General features: G+C 49.1%; 8 protein-coding genes across 8 annotated transcripts; 5 read left to right on the plus strand and 3 right to left on the minus strand.

Annotated features, from left to right (window-relative positions):
- Positions 1–319: 319 nt before the first annotated feature.
- On the plus strand, positions 320–2,245 carry I302_105549 (uncharacterized protein; the record flags this gene model as incomplete). Its single annotated transcript, XM_065870103.1, has 18 exons — positions 320–353; positions 404–446; positions 499–509; positions 566–581; positions 639–719; positions 771–782; positions 836–890; positions 945–977; positions 1,023–1,094; positions 1,165–1,205; positions 1,257–1,287; positions 1,338–1,396; positions 1,454–1,485; positions 1,540–1,640; positions 1,705–1,802; positions 1,858–2,048; positions 2,104–2,174; positions 2,231–2,245. 18 exons carry the CDS (start codon positions 320–322, stop codon positions 2,243–2,245), a joined length of 996 nt encoding a protein of 331 aa, XP_065726175.1.
- Positions 2,246–2,963: 718 nt separating this feature from the next.
- On the plus strand, positions 2,964–4,882 carry I302_105550 (uncharacterized protein; the record flags this gene model as incomplete). The annotated part of the gene is made up of 7 exons (XM_019195409.2): positions 2,964–3,254; positions 3,317–3,653; positions 3,706–3,860; positions 3,915–4,163; positions 4,215–4,359; positions 4,411–4,753; positions 4,816–4,882. The coding sequence occupies 7 exons, from the start codon at positions 2,964–2,966 to the stop codon at positions 4,880–4,882; spliced, it is 1,587 nt and encodes a 528-aa protein (XP_019043122.2).
- A 600-nt stretch (positions 4,883–5,482) lies between these two features.
- On the plus strand, positions 5,483–7,772 carry I302_105551 (uncharacterized protein; the record flags this gene model as incomplete). Its single annotated transcript, XM_065870104.1, has 15 exons — positions 5,483–5,675; positions 5,734–5,827; positions 5,879–5,933; positions 6,008–6,075; positions 6,135–6,237; positions 6,291–6,298; positions 6,366–6,421; positions 6,469–6,529; positions 6,592–6,604; positions 6,663–6,849; positions 6,903–6,946; positions 6,995–7,028; positions 7,079–7,372; positions 7,444–7,563; positions 7,606–7,772. The coding sequence occupies 15 exons, from the start codon at positions 5,483–5,485 to the stop codon at positions 7,770–7,772; spliced, it is 1,497 nt and encodes a 498-aa protein (XP_065726176.1).
- Positions 7,773–8,479: 707 nt separating this feature from the next.
- On the plus strand, positions 8,480–10,600 carry I302_105552 (uncharacterized protein; the record flags this gene model as incomplete). The annotated part of the gene is made up of 4 exons (XM_065870105.1): positions 8,480–8,928; positions 8,984–9,424; positions 9,477–9,984; positions 10,043–10,600. 4 exons carry the CDS (start codon positions 8,480–8,482, stop codon positions 10,598–10,600), a joined length of 1,956 nt encoding a protein of 651 aa, XP_065726177.1.
- A 170-nt stretch (positions 10,601–10,770) lies between these two features.
- Positions 10,771–12,770, minus strand: I302_105553 (uncharacterized protein; the record flags this gene model as incomplete). The annotated part of the gene is made up of 8 exons (XM_019195412.1): positions 10,771–10,887; positions 10,941–11,008; positions 11,063–11,142; positions 11,200–11,298; positions 11,357–11,671; positions 11,737–12,096; positions 12,149–12,573; positions 12,630–12,770. The coding sequence occupies 8 exons, from the start codon at positions 12,768–12,770 to the stop codon at positions 10,771–10,773; spliced, it is 1,605 nt and encodes a 534-aa protein (XP_019043125.1).
- A 666-nt stretch (positions 12,771–13,436) lies between these two features.
- Positions 13,437–14,793, plus strand: I302_105554 (uncharacterized protein; the record flags this gene model as incomplete). The annotated part of the gene is made up of 5 exons (XM_019195413.1): positions 13,437–13,592; positions 13,654–14,019; positions 14,083–14,467; positions 14,519–14,595; positions 14,650–14,793. 5 exons carry the CDS (start codon positions 13,437–13,439, stop codon positions 14,791–14,793), a joined length of 1,128 nt encoding a protein of 375 aa, XP_019043126.1.
- A 213-nt stretch (positions 14,794–15,006) lies between these two features.
- On the minus strand, positions 15,007–16,561 carry I302_105555 (uncharacterized protein; the record flags this gene model as incomplete). Its single annotated transcript, XM_019195414.1, has 3 exons — positions 15,007–15,183; positions 15,238–16,487; positions 16,537–16,561. The coding sequence occupies 3 exons, from the start codon at positions 16,559–16,561 to the stop codon at positions 15,007–15,009; spliced, it is 1,452 nt and encodes a 483-aa protein (XP_019043127.1).
- Positions 16,562–17,075: 514 nt separating this feature from the next.
- On the minus strand, positions 17,076–20,027 carry I302_105556 (uncharacterized protein; the record flags this gene model as incomplete). The annotated part of the gene is made up of 9 exons (XM_065870106.1): positions 17,076–17,464; positions 17,518–17,761; positions 17,820–17,892; positions 17,947–18,311; positions 18,371–18,398; positions 18,476–18,643; positions 18,692–19,343; positions 19,419–19,677; positions 19,731–20,027. 9 exons carry the CDS (start codon positions 20,025–20,027, stop codon positions 17,076–17,078), a joined length of 2,475 nt encoding a protein of 824 aa, XP_065726178.1.
- Positions 20,028–20,110: the final 83 nt, after the last annotated feature.

Below are 20,110 nucleotides of genomic sequence, written 5' to 3' on the forward strand. Positions count from 1 at the left end.
AATAAATTCAGCGTGTGCCGATGCATCGCACTTCGTTCGATTCGAGGTTGGTGTCTGAGATCCCGTGTCTTCCATACCCTCCCCATCTATGAACATCTTTCTGCCTGTTCAATGGTAGTCGGTAGTCACCGTTGTTTTGATCATTACGTGCTACGACGTTATCTTCCGGCCCGCATATGACCGAGAAGGTGTAGTGGTAGGTGGAGGTGTACTGGTAAGGTTGAGACAGATGGGACAATCGAGATTTGTGACTTCCTTCTTCTTCTTTGTGCACTGCCAAAAAAAAGGAATCGCTAACACAGCAGACAGTTTCTGTGCGATGTCGACTGAAAACAAAACGCAGATCCCATATGGTGAGCTGTAACTCCTTCGCAGGACGAATCTCTTGTTGACAGTTGTACAGTCCGTCTTGGATCATCTGGTCTCAAAGTGTCTCGACTAATCTTGTGAGTTCACCTGGACCTCGAATTGAGAGCGTAGCTGACACAAAACATGTAGGGGATGCATGTGTAAGTCTGAATGGCATGTCTGTATCTCAACTACGCTGAAAGACAGGAGGATGTAGCATACGGTACACCGGAGTGAGTTTCTGGTAGATCACCGCCAGTCATGACAACAGCTGATAGCGTCTGATGCAGATGGCAAGGATGGGTGCTTGACGAAAAGACTAGTATCGAGCATATCAAGTTCGCTTATGAAGCTGGTATCAACACGTTTGAGTAAGTTCGAACCCGTAGTCTTCCATGCGTTATCGCTAACGATTCGTTCAGTACTGCCGACGTGTGAGTGATGTATCTGCCATAGGAGGAGTACCTGATCTGAAAGGGTGATATAGCTATTCTGGAGGAGTGTCCGAAGAGGTACTTGGGAAAGCCATCAAGGAGATTAACGTGAGTCCATGTAATCAGCATTCACCGATACAAGCTTACTGTTATAATGTATAGGCCCCGAGAGAAAGTCTGGTAATCCTCACCAAGGTATGCATCAGGTTGCACGCTCGATCTTCACTGACTCACGAGTAGCTCTTCAACCCGGTCATCCGACCTGGATCCGGAGCGAAGGTCGATCCCAATGGAAGAGGTCTGAGTCGAAAGGTATGTAGGGCTACCTCTTACATCGCTGACAGTATAGCACATCTTCGAAGCTGTTCAAGCTTCTCTGCAGAGGTTACAACTGGACTACATCGATGTCTTGCAGTGTCATCGGTAAGTACAATGCTTGTCAGGGTTATGTGCCAGCTAACATCGTCCCAATAGTTTCGACTATGACACTCCCATCGCCGAAACTGTAAGCTATCCCCTTTGCAGGGGCAAAACGTAAACTGATTTACAGCCTAGATGCAAGCCTTACACGATGTGGTACAGAAAGGATGGGTCAGATATATCGGAATGTCCAGGTGAGAATGTCAATTTCTTGAATGGTTGGCAGGCAGCTAAGTAATTGTCATTTTCAGTTGTTGGGCCTACCAATTCCAAGCGATGCAAAGTGAGTCCATTGAAGAACCTCTGCAACTCAGGTTGCTGACATACGGTATCACAGACTACGCCATCAATAACAAGTTGACTCCCTTCATCAGCATGCAGAACTTCCACAACGCTGCGTACAGAGAGGAAGAAAGGGAAATGATGCCGACCCTCAAGGTGAGTATCAAGTACTATATCCCTTGACTTTTGGCGTACTCTCGAACTGACTCCATCGTTACAGCTTCTCAATGTAGGATGTATTCCTTGGTCACCACTATGTCGTGGTTTCTTGTCCAGACCATGGAATGCAGAAGAGACTGTTCGAGTGAAGACGGACGCGTGAGTCGTCCTTTTGGGAAGTCCATTCATGCGATGCTCATGTGGAGAACTCTAGTAACTACAAGGGAAGAGGACACGATAAGCCTGACGACTCTCGAAAAGCGATCAACGAGCGTGTAGAAGAGATAGCCAAAAAGAAAGGCATCAGTATGGCCCAAGTTGCACTAGCATGGTCACTGAGCAATGACTTCATTACCGCTCCCATTGTTGGATCGACAAGTCTTGATAACTTGAAGGAGCTGATAGGTGAGCAATACCGTCATTTCAAACGACTATGAGTGCGTGCTAAAGTACATTACAGGTGCCCTTGACGTCAAGCTCACCCCTGAAGAGAAGGCCTATATCGATGAGCCATATGCTCCGAGGTCAATCGTGAGTCCATTCGATTTTCGGGTTGATATTCAGCGCAAGCTGACGTCCTTGTTCAGTCCGGACATGTGTAGATGATCGTCTTCATATCCCACGTGAAAGTGGAAGTCAGGAGGGGTTGATGATGCTATATGCCAAGCATAACCAATGGCCATACACCCACTTATTCCAGATCATGCACCAAGTGACTCGAACCATTGATGCAGAAGACGTTTGAGGTATATGTCGGCGTTTTAAGCGCAAGTGATCAAGATGCAGCTGTATGTGAGAGGATCCCACATCGTGAAGAATAAAGCTCAACATACGCAGAGCATCTGCGTCTGAAAGGCTCAACTACCAGAGCAAAAGCACGGAGAGCACTAGCGGACCCATATGGGGAAAGTCTAATCGTTCTGATTTGCGTCAGCGTCATCCCCGGCACGTAGCGATCGCCGCTGATAAGACACTTATCTTGGAGCCAATATTTCCAAATCTGCTCCTCCGGTAAGATACACTTCTGCTCCATCCTGTCACTCGTGATACATGGCTGCACCGCGCGACACCATTTTCCAAATCCCGTGAAACTCGTATCGAGAAAAAGCTAACCGAAACTAACGGAGACTATTTTTAGCACGTCTCGTTTACCATGGTGCAATATTGCCCTTATCACGGCAGCGAGCTCCTTAATCGCCCACATGCTCACATTGAATTTTATGTTGTCGGTCTTCTTGCATGCAGCGTAGCGTGTACGAGACTTTATATGGGTCAGCACTGAAGTATGTTCATGGAGCATATACAACATGCACGCTCACCATGGCAACTTATACTGAACAAGATTGGGATGGTAAAGCCTACCCAAATGACCTGGAAGGCAACGTCGATCCCGTATCCTCGGCATATGCGTCCCCGGAAGAGGTCATTAGAGAAGACGATGTCGCCGGTCGAAATCCAATCTTCCGTAGGCTGCGCAAAATCTTCGACATGGGGGTGGAAGCAAGGGGTATTGAGCGGGTCCCAGAGGATGAGAGAAACGGTCAACATACCATAGGCTTGTTATTGTTCTGGTGGAGTGTCAATATGGTGGTATCGACTGTGCCTATCGGAGTGAGTGAATGCTGTCTCGCATTGGCTGTGCCGTCGCTGATATATTGATGCTTTGCTGCCAGCTACTGGCTCAAGCCTATTACACCCTCACGTTCCGTTCTGCTGTCGCCGCCATTGTCTCCTTTACCGCTTTGGGGGCGGCATGTACAGCTTTCATCGCGACACTCGGTCCCAAAACTGGTCTTCGGACGATGGTCATCACACGATACACCATGGGTTTCGTTGGGGCGACAATCTTCTCTTTCCTCAATATTCTTACGCAACTCGGCTTCAGCGTTACTGCTGTGATCCTAGGCGGTCAAACTTTGACCAACGTCTCGGACGGGAAATTACCTCTGGAAGCGTCAATCGTACTTGTCGGGGTTTTGGCTTTGGTCCTGTGTTTTGTTGGGTACAATGGTGAGTAGAGTGATGATCCGAATGATCACATATGCTGATTCCCCCCTCGTAGCCATGCACTACTGGGAGCGGTACGCATGGATTCTGCTCTTCGTCTTTTATTGCTGCATGTGGGGTCTGGCAAGCAAGAGGGGCTTTCAGATGGATTTACAGCAAGCATCGCAAGCGACGGGGAAAGAATATGCTGGGGACTTTCTGAGCTTCGGCGTGAGTGCATCTCCACCATATGATGGCTTGGGTCTCGCTAACCTATACTGCTAGGGCATCGTCTTCTCGTCTGCTTCGGGCTGGGCGCCAGTGGCTGCCGACTTCAATTGTCGACTCCCATCTACCATCAAACCTTGGAAAGTGTTCATACTCACTTGGTTCGGCCTCATGGTCCCACTCTTATTCGTCGAGATCTTGAGTGCAGCTCTGATGACGGTCCCCGACTATGCTGCGGCCTTTGAGGAGGGCAGTGCTGGAGGCGTGTTGAGCGAAGTCTTCGAGCCGTGGAAAGGGGGAGGAAAGGTAGGTCATCAGGTTGTCTTTTAAATTGATTGGCGCTCATTCTTCACTCAGTTCATTCTCGTCATTTTCGCGTTCAGCATCATCTCCAATTGTATCCCCAACACATACTCCGCTGCTCTTTCCTTCCAGACACTTCTCCCGGTGTTTCAGAAGATACCCCGGGCACTGTGGACGGTGCTCGTCTTCGTGATATACAGTGAGTCTTGCATATGAGGTACATGGCGCTGTATTGACCCATTCCCCAAAGCCGTCGCGGCCGTCGCTGGTCGAGAACACTTCTCGGAGATTCTATCCAACTTCTTGGCCATTCTAGGCTACTGGGTCGCTTTCTTCGTCATCGTCGTGCTTGAGGAACACTACATCTTCCGGTATTGGTTCCATCGTAATGGTCATAACTCGTCTGGTCCGGCTCGAGGGTACGATCTTGCTGTATACGATAAGCCAAGGCAATTGCCCATCGGTGCTGCAGGAATATTCGCTTGCTGTTGTGGGGCGGGTGCCGCTATCGTGGGTATGGCTCAAGTCTGGTACATTGGGCCTGTAGGCAAGTTATTTGGGGAGTATGGCGGGGATTTGGGTTTCGAGATGAGGTGAGCTGAAACATTCGAAGTTCCTAAGAATAGCTGCTCAGCGCTGACACCAGCAATGACAGCGCAATCGTTACTGCCATTGTATTCCCCCCTCTACGTTATTTGGAGTACCGCGTCTTCCGACGATGAGAGACTGCATGTCAGGCGATGATATACTTTCCCATACACACCTCTTGCGCGGACACAGTGTGATATTTTTCGCGACCTGATCGTCCCATGCTTTGTAGTGCCCCGGCTGTTAATTCATATGTTCCTTTTGGCAGCAGAGTGACATTTGTATTAGGATGCAGATCAATCTCAAGTAGCTCACATCGTTGACCTGGTCAATCCGTGCCGACCACGCAAATGGCGGTTCTTCCCGGCGAATCACAATTTCTGCGATACCACGAATTATATCACGTTTAGATGAGCGACGTTCTCGGAGCTCTCCTGTACAGTCCAATAGGGGCTCTTGAATTCAGACATGTCTGTCACGCTGCGGTGTGTCAGGTCCGACCAAGATAAGATCACGGACAATTCCGCTTTTTTCCTATCACGAAATTGCTCGTCATCAAAAGAAACCAGGATTGCCGTGGTTAAGACCGGTTGAAGATGCGAGAGCACCTCATTACTCACAATGTGCCAAACAGCATATTAAAGAATATATATAGAGAGCCATGGCGGAAATGAAAGGAGGGAAAGCCCTCAGTCTCGAGAAGCAGACTACAGTATCCATCAGCGCCATCAACCATGTCGGCCGCTCTTGACGTTGATAACGTCGCTCCGAACAATACAGAAGTCACAACACACAAAGAGTCAAGACAATCGCCCTGGCTCAGGTTCAGAAGTTTCATATGGGACAGTGACACTCACTTGAAGTCAGCAGCCGAACGAAGGCTGTTATGGAAATTGGACACCGCGATGCTCACCTGCTTATGTCTGGGTAAGCAAGCACCCCTTCGCGAAGTGGATCGAGGCTGATCAATTATGTATATAAATAGGGTTCTTCTGCAAATACCTAGATCAAAACAATTTGAACAATGCGTATGTCAGTGGGCTAAAAGAGGAATTGGGATGGAACGGCAACCAACTTACGTGAGTGACCATATGATACATTCACGAGGCCGCTGCTTACACTTTGTTCAGCTACGCGACTTCGTTGTATACTGCCGCTTACGCCATCATGCAAATCCCCTCAACCGTAAGCTTACCATTGGGTCTTGAGCCTATAGATTTATGAAAACAACGGCAACACTGACTATGCGAACGTTTCAGCTGATTGTGCAGAAAGTACGACCCTCACTATGGCTAGGAGGATGCGAAGTCGCATGGGCAGCTTTCACGTGAGCCGTTGCACGTGCTTATGACCTCGCGGGCAATTCTGACTGTTTGAAATGATCAGCTTCGCTCAAGCTGGAGCTCAGAACACAAGCACAATGTACGCACTCCGTTTCTTCGTCGGGATCTTCGAAAGCGCATTCTTCCCGGTCGGACTTTATCTTCTGGTGAGTGCTTTCGGGGGGTTGTTCGCGATACGGCAAAGCTGACTCGAACACAGGGATCATGGTATACACCTACTGAATTAGCCAAAAGGTGAGCGATCTTCGATACGACAAATACTGAATGATTGTAGGACCGCGATCTTCCATTTCACGGCTCCAGCAGGTGTGGCTTTTGCCGGTTACATGCGTGAGTTTGTCTCTGTGAATGCTGAGGATTATACTGAACCCGAACAGAGGCTGCCGTTTACAAGACACTCAATGGTCATGGGGGGATGGAAGGATGGCGATGGTTGTAGTGAGCGACTCCTTCCGTTGCGTGAACATCTTCAGGGAAGCTTACACAAGATCCTCACTCAGTATTATTTGCGGAGTACGTTAAGATCCCCTGCAGCAAGCAATGGAACTTATACTTAGTTCTATACGCACAGATCATAACACTTCCTTGTGGATTGCTTGTCTTCTTCGTTCTACCAGACTATCCATCTACCGGGAAACGATGGTATCTCACAGACGAGGAGTTTGAGCTGGCCCAAGAACGAATGAGAAAGGTTAAAAGAGTGCAGTCGAATGGCTTGTTCAGCAAATCGGTGTTGAGGAAGATCTTTTCTCATTGGCGTGTGTTTAGATTGATACTCACATGCTGGCTTTGGGGCTGATGTTCGGTTTAGATGTCTACCTTCTACCCTTGACCTATATCTTTTACGGTCTAAGTGTGAGTGCACGATTCTCCCCTTATGAATAGAGGCTGACCTCCACGCAGTGCGCGGGTTCCAGCTACTTCGGGATCTACTTGAGTGAGCAGACCCACAATCCGAGTCTAAGATTTTCGCTGATTCCCTCAAAGAGTCCACCAAGAAGTACTCCGTCGAACTTATCAATATTCTGCCAACATTCATTTCGGTAATCCAGGCTGTGACCACTCTCCTCTATGGATTCCTGAGCGACTACACTGGTAGCCGCTTCTGGTTCACATTCGGTCCCATGGTTTACGGAGCGATCCCATGTGGTATCTTGGCCATATGGCCAGATAATTACAAGCTGAAGCAGTTCGCTTTCATGACCCTTGGTGTACAGCTCATGACAGCCGTAATTTACTCCTGGTGGTCTGAGATCTGCTCGGCCGATCCGCTTGAAAGGGGTGAGCTCAGAGGTTCTTCTCTGAGGGTTAGACACTTCATTTAGACAGGATTGCTGATGTAGGTCTATCAGCCTTGGTCATCGGTATGAGTAACGGTCTGCAATACGTCATGAGCGCTTGGATCCCGTTGTTAATCTTCAAGCAAACGGATGCACCTACCTTTAGAAGAGGCTTCCCTACAAATTTTGCTTGTGAGTACCACAACATAGGAGCAAGCTGACATATGTGGGTAGTCGTCCTGATCACTCTGGTTCTCCTTGTTATCGTAAAGATCTTACACGAAAGGGAGCTGAGACATAAAGTCCCCCTGGACGAAGAGTATTTGGAATCGCCAGAGATGGGATCGGAAATTGTCGACAAGAAAGCTATAGATGACAGTCACGTGGGTAATCTGAGGTAATGACATATACTGGTTGGAGGGTCCCAGAAACCCTCCTTGAAACATGGTCGGTTTCGGACGCGGCGAAAATGAGAACAAGGGAGTGATGTCGAAAGACCCGTAATTGGTCTTGAAGAGCGAGCATGCAGTTTGTGGAGTTGACGCCCTAAAATAGACTATGCCCTTGTGCGCAACGTGCCTAGATGCCGTGTGAGGGGAGATTGCAGATCTTAATTGAAGACGCCATACATATCTATTTGCATATGCCATCGTATGACGTGATTGCTTTTCGCTCGGACAACACCGAGTAGTAGCCGGGGAGTAACATTGAAACTTGACAAGTCTAAGGATATGATCGAGTTGCATGTCATCACATTACTGCTGCTCAACGATACCATCATTGCGCCATGGGAGACCCACCAATCCTTCAAGCGAAGCGTAAGAACACTGTGACGAAGCAGGTCACCGAAGCGGGTCCATCTGCGACGCCTCGAACCCTTCGAGCTTGTTCGTCATGCAGTCAACAGAAATTGAAATGTAACGGCATTAAGCCTTGCTTTCGATGTATCGGTCTTGGCTGTCCCGATACCTGCATCTATCTACCTAGTCTTCGTGGGAAAATGAGAGGAAAAAGAAGGGTTCCGGATTCGTCTCACTCGGTCGATGATGGAACCGCACCATCAAGCCACGGAGATGCTTATGGCATGTTACCACCGGAGAGACCAAGCATGGACTACGTTAGATGGAAACGAAGCAATACTTTGTCGGTCACAGCACCTCGGAATTCGTCAATATGGAATAGCTTGGAGTCAGATATCTTGGCTAACTCGGTTCAGGCTAAAGGGAAAAGACGACGATCGGAGCTACAAGGAAGCAGAGCCGCCAATTGGCAATCAGCATCGTCCAGGAGGAATCCCGATTCCCTTCAAGACCCACCAATTCAAGCCGATATCGCTGACAAGCTGACTTCACTGCCTCTGCCTGGAGATAAAAACCCACTGGCAGTCCTGGCAGAAGCTAGTGCAACGGTGGCGGCGCAAGATGGCAATCCAGCGGTGTCGCCTGTAGACTCCGATCGGCAATTATTTAGAGAGGATGCAGAAGACTACTATGCACGACTCGACAGGACGCTCAAGGATGAAGCACCGCACATAATGACACTCATCAATGTGGACGAGTGAGTTCCTCCAGATTCCGGTTTGAAACTGTCTCACTGAATGATAAAAATGCAGAGCCGAGAGACTGTTTTCCCTGTACTTCACCTATCTTCACCCTCATCTACCTGTTCTCGATCCGGCTCATTCATCCCCCTCGGCAGTTGCACGTCGTAATAACTTTCTGTTCAATGCTATATGTTGCGCCAGCGCAAAGGCCAGAGATCGGAAGCTGTGGTCTCGCCTAGCTGAATTCGCTCGGTTCGAAATGGAACGACTGCCAAAAGAAAAGAACATCGATGTAATACAAGGTCATATGATCTATGTCACATGGAACTTACACCGACCAAAGCATTTTGAGCTCGACATGACATGGTTACGGATAGGTCTAGCCGTAAGAACGGCCATCGACATCAACCTGCATCGCATAGCCATGTCGTCTCAAGCACGAGCTGGTCTTCCTTGGTGGGTCATGCGAGCGATTTTACGTACCTGGCTAGTGGTATACATTTCCGACCAGTGAGTCAAGTATTGGAGTCATACCGCCCTCGCTGACATCACCATGTTATAGGACGATGTCTGCACAGTTGGGAAAGCAAGGGATCACGGGGGAAGAGTCGTCAATCTCGACATACATCGATCTTTTGCGTAAAGCGGATACAGAGCATTCGTCGACGTCCCCTTGTTTAGACGACTTGTGGATAGCTGCCTTGGCCGAATGGACTCAGATGCTGTCCAGCTCAATTCACCGACAACGATCATCGACTCTGCAAGTTGGTGAGAGTCAAGAGGGTGTGTCAAAAACGAACGTGGAGACGGTCTCAGTGGCACTGGATCAGGCAGTCATATTACAGCTCCGCGATTGGCGTAAACGGACGGAAGAGTCGGTTCGAGACTGCTATAACAGCAGCCCCTCGGATCCTTCAGTTGGCCACCACAAACTCAGCTCGTTATCCCTCCCATTTACTATGGCAAACATTCGGCTCTATCAGCAATACGCAGAACTAGTCGTGCACTCCTTGTCTCTGGACAGAGTATCCGGGTCATCAAAGGGAGATCTTCCGGTAACGGTGATCGAGGTGTGTACGCTTTGGCGCAACGATACCAAGTAAAATGCTTATGTCTAGCCTTAAATAGATACAATCCGCTGCGGCTCGACTTATACACACATATCAGTCATCTTTCGACGCTGTCGATCAGACAAGACTGGGCTGTCCTGACATGATACACACTTTTGTCACATACGCTGCCGTCTCCATACTGCGGCTTATCCAGCCGCTTTTTAGTCGATACAGCTCTCATCCGGACGACAATATGGAAATCGCCCAGCTCGCAGCTGACATGCTTGACCGAGCGTCACCAGATCGCACCCAGTCGTCATTCGGAGGGCATGGTCCATTTTTGAAGAATCTAATACGGGCCAAAAAAACACAGATAGATGCCTTGAGAGTGTCCAAAGTTTCGAATGGTCACGGCAGCCGGACATCGGATGAGGGAAGAGGGGTCCATGATCAAACCCAAGATGTGTCTGACATCGCAGCCACGCTCAGCTTTGAGATGTTTGGTAGTATACTGGATCGAGATCAAGGGCAATCGATCTGGCCACCCGTGCCCGATACATCGCTGGAATCATTGGATTCTTATGTCAATTTGTTATTCCCTTCGTATGGATCGGGACAACACCTAGACCTGTAGTCATATATGTCTTGCCGTCAACAGGTCAACATATGTATCAATTTGTAATCTTTTCGAGACCTGCAGTGATCATACACCCTTGCGAATACCTGTAATATTGTATGCATATCCCCTGAATTGCGACACAAAGAATGACAAGAAACCCCTAACCCTTTGAGATGCGAAGGTTTCTACAACAACCCGTCTCGCACATGCTCATCCGCATTCGCTTCAATCACGTATGTTTTGAATTTCCTGGCAGGGACACCGCGTGTAAACATGATATCCGCCTCAAGGAAGCTTCGGTCCTGCAGAGAGGAGTCAGCGCAGAATCGATCGAGTTCGAAGAGATCTTGCTCACTTTCAGCTCAGGAAGACGGAAATAGGCCCAGACGAGGCAGATAAAACCGATGCCCGCCCAGAAAAAGCCTACATAGAGGTCAGCAGAATCCTACTGGGCACCGATCCTAGACAATGCCTCACCAGTTTTTCCAGCCCAGTTCCACTTGGTCGGATTGAGCATATAAGGCATGAGAACACCAAAGCAAATGCTGAATACGTTGCTATCATCACAGCATTAGCACATGCACGATCATCGATTGACTGAGCTTCTGACTCACTAAGATGCTCGTGCTAGACCGACGGTCTTATTACGGAGTCGTGTTGACGAGGTTTCCCCTACGATAGCATATGCTAACGGGCCTACAGTCATGTCGTAGCTGAGAAACAAGATGAGCCATGTTCTACTATGCATATATGATATTATTTGACACGCACGTAAACAACCAGCCGATCATAAGACCAGCTTGTGCCCATCTAGCGCCAGTATGACCTTTATCTGCGACAACAGACAAAACTCCGATGAGAATTTGGCCAATCACGAGGGCAGAAAGACCAGTGAGCCAGATCCGTCGTCGACCGAAGTAGTTCAGTAGCACCCATGAAAGACAAGTTCCGATGAAGGCTGCGCCGTAGAGACCAATGGTCATATCGAAGGAGTAGACTGTAGCCAGGCCGGCCTGCTGGAAGAAATATGTGGAGTAATTGGCGAATTGCAATCCACACAAGATCTGGGTGGTCCAGACGACGCAACTGCGGTTTACAGTTAGCAGAATGTACTTGTTGATCTATATTGTACCTTTGCATCGCCCACTTACCTGATTTCGGTACGACGCCTGTTAGGACCTTTGAAGCAATCTGCAAAGCTGGTTCCCGTAGTCACTTCCTTCTCGAACTGGTTGGTGCGCACCATAGAACTGACTATCTCTTGCACTTTATCCTGATCGGCAGCCGGAGCTATTCGACGGACTGTCTTCTCGGCTTGAGGCAGTTTACCTTTTCTCACAAACCAATAAGGTGATTCTGGGGAAAAGATGAGCAGGGGAAGTAAGATTGGGATCCAGACCCATTGAACGGCGAAGGGCATTCGATATGACCATTTCCCAGTGATATCGTTGGCAGCTCGAAGAACTCCTGCTCCAATGAAGTGACCAAGTACCCAGCACAAGTTGACAAAGCTAAGGAACGTGTATCAGCCATTGGTCGCGTGAATAACAAAGCTGCGCTTACGTTGTCAAGTAGCCTCTAAGGCTCTGAGGGCAGATCTCGGAGGCATACGCTTCTGCAAGAGTACTGAAGACACCCCATGGAATACCACACAGGATCTCGCCGGCCAGAAGAGCTCCAAGATTGGGCGCAAAAGTGACAAGAGCGATGATGGGAGCCAGCAAGACGAGATTCCCGATGATGGAATATTTGTAACCGAAACGGTCCACTAGGAAAGCACCTAGAAACACACCCATCAAACTTCCCATATTTGCACCTTGCTGCAGACCAGCTTGCCATGGTGCCGAGATCTGATAACCAGCTTTCCCTCCTGCATTGTATCCGAAGTGCTCCTTGAAGGCGGGAAGAGCGAAGAGCGAGCCCAGTAATAGCGTGTCATATGCCTCTTGCACGATGCAAAAAGATGCGACGACTGACCAGAAGACGGCCTACCCAGACACGTTCAGCTTGAAGGGTCGTACTTCCGGTAACGCCCACAACTCACTGTTTTGTAAATCTTCAAACTCTGCCAGACGGTAAGACTATGTTGCCAATCTTCTTCTCGGTTGGCTTCGACTCGAATCTGGCTCCACGAGACCGCCTCATCGCGTTCAAGGTCGGATGATAGATCGACTTTCTCAGACATTTGCAAAGGGTCTGTTGGTGGGTTGGGGGTCGAAAGTCGAAAGTAGACCCCCATGAACGACTTCTTTAAATAATCAACAGCGACGCCTGTGATATCTCGAGTGTGTCATAGGTTATTTCATTGCGTCAAGGCACGAATGGTGTGCTTGGAGAGGATGGTGTGATCACATGAGACTCATGTCTTCCATACCGTACCAGGTTAGGGATCTAATCGTAGTCGCCGATTAAATGAGATCATGAGCGATCAATTCAAGTACAATCAAATCTCGGCAGTTCTTTTGTTACGGTAAGATGCAAAATCCTTTCAAGATTGAAAAAATCGATTGCGTCTTTCGATCACGCCATTGGCTCGGGACATACTTGACCGATTCTTAGTCGGCGACTATCAAGACATCTTCCACTTCAGCGTCATCTCACTGAACTCACAATTACACATCTAACCATCTTCAGTGCGAATCACCTACCATAATCACATGATGCAAGTGGTCTTTCAGACTCACCCGGACCGGGAATCACCTGCTCGCAGAGGAAACGAAGAGAGAGAAATACCATCAGACTTCACTTCAAGACACAGATTCTGACATCCTCTGAGTCCTCACTCATCAATGCAAAAAAAGCATACTCGGTCTATCCCACTTATCCCCACTGCCTCTGAACGATACGTATCATGACTCCCATCGCAGTTACTCAGACGGAGAGCATCGCTGCACCCACAGTACAGCCCATCAAACTGAAAGGTGATGGGCCTAGAAATCCGGCAGACGTCGCTCGTAACACTCTTCCCGCACCGCTGGAATACAAGGGTAGTCTAGAGTCATACTCGGTAAGCTAGAATTACGGCTCTCCAGTTGCACCGGCCACAAAGCTGACTTCTATCCCACTAGCATTTCGAAGTGACACCTTCAATAGGCCGGGAGTTTGGGCGGGATCTGCAGCTTTCACAGCTGCTGAAAGCACCCAATTCGGACGATCTTATACGAGATCTCGCTGTGCTTATATCCAGACGAGGGGTGTGCTTCTTCCGAGCTCAGGATGTGAACCAGGAGGAGATGATGCAGCTGCAGAAGAAGATAAGTGTTCTGGCTGGACAACCGAAACAATCGAACATGTGCATACATCCAGTATCGGAGAACGTGGGCGAGATGGGCGCAAAAACACAGCTCATTTCGGCCGAGATGCAAAGAAAAGGCGGGGGTATCATGAGATTGCATGATGATGTCTCTCGATGGGCAACAAGAGCGTATCATTCGGTGGGTGCCTCAATCCATTGATGCCGAGGGGAAGTAGATGGGCCCAGCTGATAATCGATACAGGACGTCTCGTTTGAGAAAGTCCCCTCCGATTACTCCATGCTCAAAGTCAATGTCCTTCCGGAGTCTGGCGGTGATACCCAGTGGGTTAACTGTTATGATATCCTGGACAAGATATCTCCGTCGATGCTGGAATATTTCAAAGGTCTCAAAGCGGAACACAACGCCAATTTCTTCCACCAAGAAGCGGCAAATCATGGAAGGAGTATATCCAAGACGATGATCAGAGGTAACCCTTTGAATGTCGGTGACGACTTATCCGCCCGACATCCACTCATTCGAACAAACCCTGTGACAGGTTGGAACGCGCTGTACTACTCCTATGGCTTTGGAGGACGTATACAAGGTGTGACGTATGACGAACATGTCATGCTGAGGGAATATCTCAGTGAGTCGTCTTCTGATTCAGCGTATTGGTTCTTTGGCTGACGGAACATAGCTCAACTGTGTATGAACAACTTTGACTGTTCAGTGCGATTCAGATGGGAAGCTGGGTCCGTAGCTATCTGGGATAACGTGAGTCTCTGATATCAGTGATTTGTGTCCTGAGTATCGACCAACATCCTGTAGCGATCAACTCTTCATTCGGCCACGTTCGATTACACCGAGGAGCGCAGTGGAGATCGCGCCTCGTCAATAGGAGAGTTGCCATATCTGAGCCGGGACGGGGTCCTGAAGAGTGAAGCACTGCGAGCAGAAGGATTGAAGTGGTAGACAGGTAGGGAGGATCTTCCAATAGTTGTATGATATGCATGATTGCTTTGACATCCGTTAAGCAGTCCCTAAACATGACACACAGGAACAGGACAGAAACCAGCTTGCTCACATATCACGTCACCAAACTCCTACATTCATATTCTACCGTTCTATAAGTCTAACGAGGTGTTGCGCTGGAGCACGATCACAGCGTGCGTTGCGCTTTTCAGTTTACTCCAACCCCGGAATAGAATCTCCAGCTACTGTCTCCTCACCTATGTCCCCTCGCGCAACAGCTTGAAGCATGGGTTTTAACTGCTGAGAGAAAGATTCGAAGACACCGGGAGGGAGTGAACCGATTTTTGAGCTTAAAGAGACGGTCATGGACCCACCCCGAGTGCTCACAATCTACAGGAATGTAAGTTGTGAGCCTTTAGATGTAAAAATCCAGATAGAACTTACACTAATCACTGCACACCCTCCCATCGCTGACGCCCCTTGGGTGAAGTAAACATCTTTTACCATTCCTGACAGCTTTCCAGATGTAGGTATATCCATGATTCCAACGTTTGATACAGCTAGAGACAGTTTGTGCGGTCCGCTGGGATCGTTGACCATCCTCATGAGGTAGTCTGCCCAGAGAGACTCAGCACTGCCCTCCGATTGATCCTTATCGATGGAAGCCAGTTTCCCCATAGCCTTTCTCGCGAGGATCTTTGTTTCGGGTTGACGCAGGGTGGATGAGAAACCGCGCACATGCTCCCAGAATGGAGTTGACGTGGAGATCTGGTCTGTGGAGAAGTGGAATGTGACATAATTGCCCGTGGCGTGAGGATGACCCAGATCTTCCCTTCTTTCAGAGATTGGTATGCTAGTGTAGAAACTCCAGGCGGCCAGCGGTCTAATCGCGCGATACAACGCTACCAAACAAGCGATATGTATGACGGGGTGGATGGTGGGAATGCCGTGCTTCTTGCCTTCTGAGAGCAGTCCTGCTAATTCTGAGTGTAGTAATTCGAGTTCGCTGAACTGCTGTGGTGCGGTGATAGAGTTATACTCGGGAGACGGTTTTGGAGGGAATTTGTCGTATTGCTGGGGTGATGAGGATGAGGTGAATGATTTCGTGATAGCGTTTAATTGCGTCGCTACGGTAGAAGGGATGGAAGGGACATTCATTCCACTGCTCGGGCGCAGATCCACGGTATCATCCATTCGAGAGGGGAGGTCTTCAGGCTGTTTGGGTACTGACGTTCCCGACAAGATATCCAGCAGATTGGTGAATAGATTTCTAGCACCCAAGCCGTCACATAAGACATGGTCTATGAGAAGCACGATCCTGTCTCTTGATGGCTGTTTCGCGGATGAGCTGTACCGATGAAGCTGGAGCTCCCACAAGGGGCCACAAGACACGTCGAAGGATTTGCCTCTTACAACTGCTTTATCCACCATGTCCGATAAACTGTCCTCGCTGACCAGGTCAATAACCTTTACTACGTCCTGAGGATTGATGTCCTTTCTAAATGCATATTTGGGATGTTTGCTATCCTTCTTCTCTACACCGCATACTAAGATTGGGTATGCGTTGCATAATTCCGTTACTGCTGTTTCAAGGTCATGTTTAGATACAAGACCGGCCGGGAGTGAAGCGTGATAGACGACTGTTATGGGGGATCCCACGTTGTTGCGAGAGAGTGACCACCTCTCGGAAAGGCCTTATGTAGAAGCATTAGCGAATGACTGAGAAGGGTTGGGCATACTCACCTAGAACCGGTGTCTCTCGCACCATATTGCTCAACGTATAAGAAAGATGAGATGTACATGCAATGCTGAATGAGAAATGCCCAAGGGGAATGACGCGATGCAGATCGACTCGGCAATGTCACAAATATTTGTTTACATCTGATAGCTTCGGCCTTGGCCGTCGCGAAGTGTGACTCGACCTCATGATACCCGGCAAAAGAAGGCTGGAACGCTGATGAACAGCAGGCCTGCCCATAGAAGAGAGCAGCTCGCACGGAGAACTTTGGCCTTTGTGCACGGAAATGGGCATGAGATGCTTCGGCTTTTAGTGGCAACAGACGGCAGATACAACAGATACAACAGATACAACAGACAGATTCGGATCGGCAGACCTACCCGTCATAGATCGTTATGCTCCCAGTGTCTCAAATTAGGATACTGTTGAGGGGTTAAATCAGTCAAGCGGCCATTGATATTACGCTAAACGGGCTTACCTAGCTTAAATAGAACTTTCGAACTTGAAAGCGCCGTTCCAGCCGTACTTGAAGTTATATCCCAGACTAAATCCCCTGTCCGTTGTGTAGACCCTGTTGGACATCATTTGAACCCTTGAGGACTCCAGCATCTGCAACGTATATGGAGGCGCTGAGTTTCTCAGTGATAGAAGCCAGATCGATTTCGCTCGCTCCAATCCCGGCGACTCTTTGAGACAACGCCTCAGCGACCCACGCGATACCTCCCCAAAAATTCCTCTGCTTAGCGAGCCCTTGCTGGACAGTCGAAATGTTGTTGGCAGCTACAGACGTAAGGAGTGACCGGAAAAGTTCGGAAGGCTTCTTGACCTGTTTGTCCTTCTTTGGAGACAGCGGGATAGTATCGCCTTCACTGCTCGTTGGACGTGATTGCTCGTCCGCGACGTTATCAAGACTCCAATGTTCTGTTTCGATTTCTGGAATGGCCATATTCAGCAACACAATATTACCTGACGGTGGGTATGCTTACCTTTGACATAGCAACACCCGGTTACGAAGAAGGCTTGGTTGCAGAATGGAAGCGAGAGATACGCGTTTGGATTTATAATATCACTAAGCACTAGCACATCCCCTATCGTCCTAGCTGAGTTCTTCCACAGGTTAGACGCCGCAACAGCGTTGGGCGTGACATGCCCACTGATGACACCAGAGAGAGCAGCGTGTCGTGAAGCTCCCCTTCGCATATAGTCGGTATTGGTGAGATAACCTGACGCCTGTTTGAAAAATGGTCAGCACACCACCTGTGTCACACGCGTCACCGTAGAGACATACAATGATCGTGTGCATCCAGAGATGTAGATGCAAGAACATGGTGGCGTATCCAGCATTTGTGTGACGTTGAAGGCTAGAAAGCAGACGATCAGACTACAGAACCTTTGGAAGGTGAAGATCTACTCACTTTGTTACATTCCAGTGCAAATCCTCTGGCAAAGTGTTGTACACCTGTATCGCTCTCGATCTAGCCACGATCACAGCTTTGTCTATCTGATCCTGCTTCTGTCTACCACTGTTGAGAACTGTGATGAGTTGACCGTATGCCAGCATCTGTCTGGCCGCATAAGGGAAAGGATTGGGCACTTCGGAAGCGGATGTGGGCGAGACGTCGTCAAGGTTTGGCAACATTTGCGTGATCTCCTCCACTCTCAAAGTAGGTTGACGGCCAGTACCAAACGCTAGAGCAAAGTCTAACAGGAGTACCGACCAGAAGAGCAGCCGGTTCAGCCGTCTGTCCTCGAGGGAGATCTGGGCATCTTCTGGGGGATTCTATAGCAAAGAAGGTGGTGGTCAGTGCTATGTGCGAGAAGACGCAGGGCCTCACGTACCAGCTGCAATCCCAGATCAATCGACATTCTGACGGCCATACCCGTGAACATCCATTCCTCGGACTCAGAGTCTGACCATTAGCTCAGTTTCTCGTTATGAATCACTCACCAGCACCCAATCCAACATGAGCTAATAAGACCAATCCGACCACAGTCTCCCTCGATGGTACGGTGAGCATCGAGCCCAGCAGCTCCTTTGCGGCTTTATAAAACTCGTTCCCAAACTCGAAGGGTTTGAGGTGTTTCGATGCAATGGAAGGATGATTGGAGAATCTACGAACGTTGGTCAGTGGTGCCAAGTGGAAAGTAGATTTAACTCACCTTGCAGAGATTGCCGCGATGCATAGGAATAGAAACGACGATCCTGTCCCCTCTTCCAGCGAAGCTTCAAGCGAGAATTTGTCAAGATACGGGAATTGACAGCCGAAGTACTCGAAGAAGACATTAAGCAGATGTTTCATCACACTGGGTACTGGTATCCGGTCTGGGCCAAGCAGAGTATCTTGAAAGCCTGCACTTGGGGAGACTGGTGTCGACACTTGACTTGCGTTACCGGGTGCTTGCACTTGTACCTTCAATACTATCCTCTGAAGTCCTGGTACGATGGCTGTCTGTCCGTGTGGTCTCCACCATGATACTTTCACCACCTTGTCTTCTCGTGAGCCCGACGAGTGGAAAGCCCTTGGTATATCTCCAAACCGCACCGCTGGGGAAGTCGTATCTGAGGGTCCTAGTCTATCACCCTGTATACTGCCATCCTCCACGACTGGGAGTTGTCCGCTTAGTGCCATGACGACTTCAGCTGGATCGAAACCAGCCAGCCAGTCGGGAGATTGGGTGGGAATGGTAAGATCGCGTATCGTCGAGGAAGGTTCATGTAAGATGCCCGTCAAGTCAGGAGGATGTTGTGAGGGGTCAAGGGATGCATGGTCGGGTACTGAGATTGACCCTAGGCTGAAATCGAACGGTTGGCCTGTTCTAGTAGGTCAGATCTGGCTAGGCTAAAGCCAAGTGATCTACGTCAGATGTCGAGAAAGCAAGAACATACCAGCTTGGGTTGTGTTCCCTATATCCGATAACCAGTCATGTCCAAACAGTCCTGACCAAATATCATGATCTGACATTGCTACTCCAGTACCCTCCATAGAGTTCTCCTTGATCTCTTTCCTCTTACCGTGCGATCTAATCCTCCTTGCTTCGGCAGACCGTCCATCTGCAGTGGGCCATTCACACTGCAGCTCATCCTTCAGACAGCTTCCACACGCATCAGGTGGGCGACCCCCACAGCGGCATTTCCTTGCACGACACTGTGAACCCGGTCTCAGCACGCAGTATGGGTAGTGAGGTCCTGCGAACTCACGGGAAGACAGGCGTTTCTCGCTCTGGTGATTTTCCTTTTCTTCCTATTCGACTCATGCTCTGTTCCCTCATCCGTACTATGCGAGCTGCCAGGTAGTTGCGGTGTCTCTTGAGTGATCAAGTCTGCGGTAGATAGAGGCTGTATAGAGCCCAGATTGCCAAATAGTATCTCATCTATACCCACAGGTGAGAAGGGGTGCTTGTCATGCGGATTGTACTGCATCTCGCCCGAGCCTGCCTGCCGTAGCTGAGCGCCTAAGGATGATTCCGCTTTGTCGCCCACGCCGTGCGATATCATTGTGAGGGGATGGAGAATCGATTGATAGACTGTGTTGCGAGCTGGAATATCATATCATATGATGATTCAATTAAACGAACAAT

This window comes from Kwoniella bestiolae, chromosome 3 (assembly GCF_000512585.2).
Source record: "Kwoniella bestiolae CBS 10118 chromosome 3, complete sequence".
In the NCBI taxonomy this organism is placed as follows: Eukaryota; Fungi; Basidiomycota; class Tremellomycetes; order Tremellales; family Cryptococcaceae; genus Kwoniella; species Kwoniella bestiolae.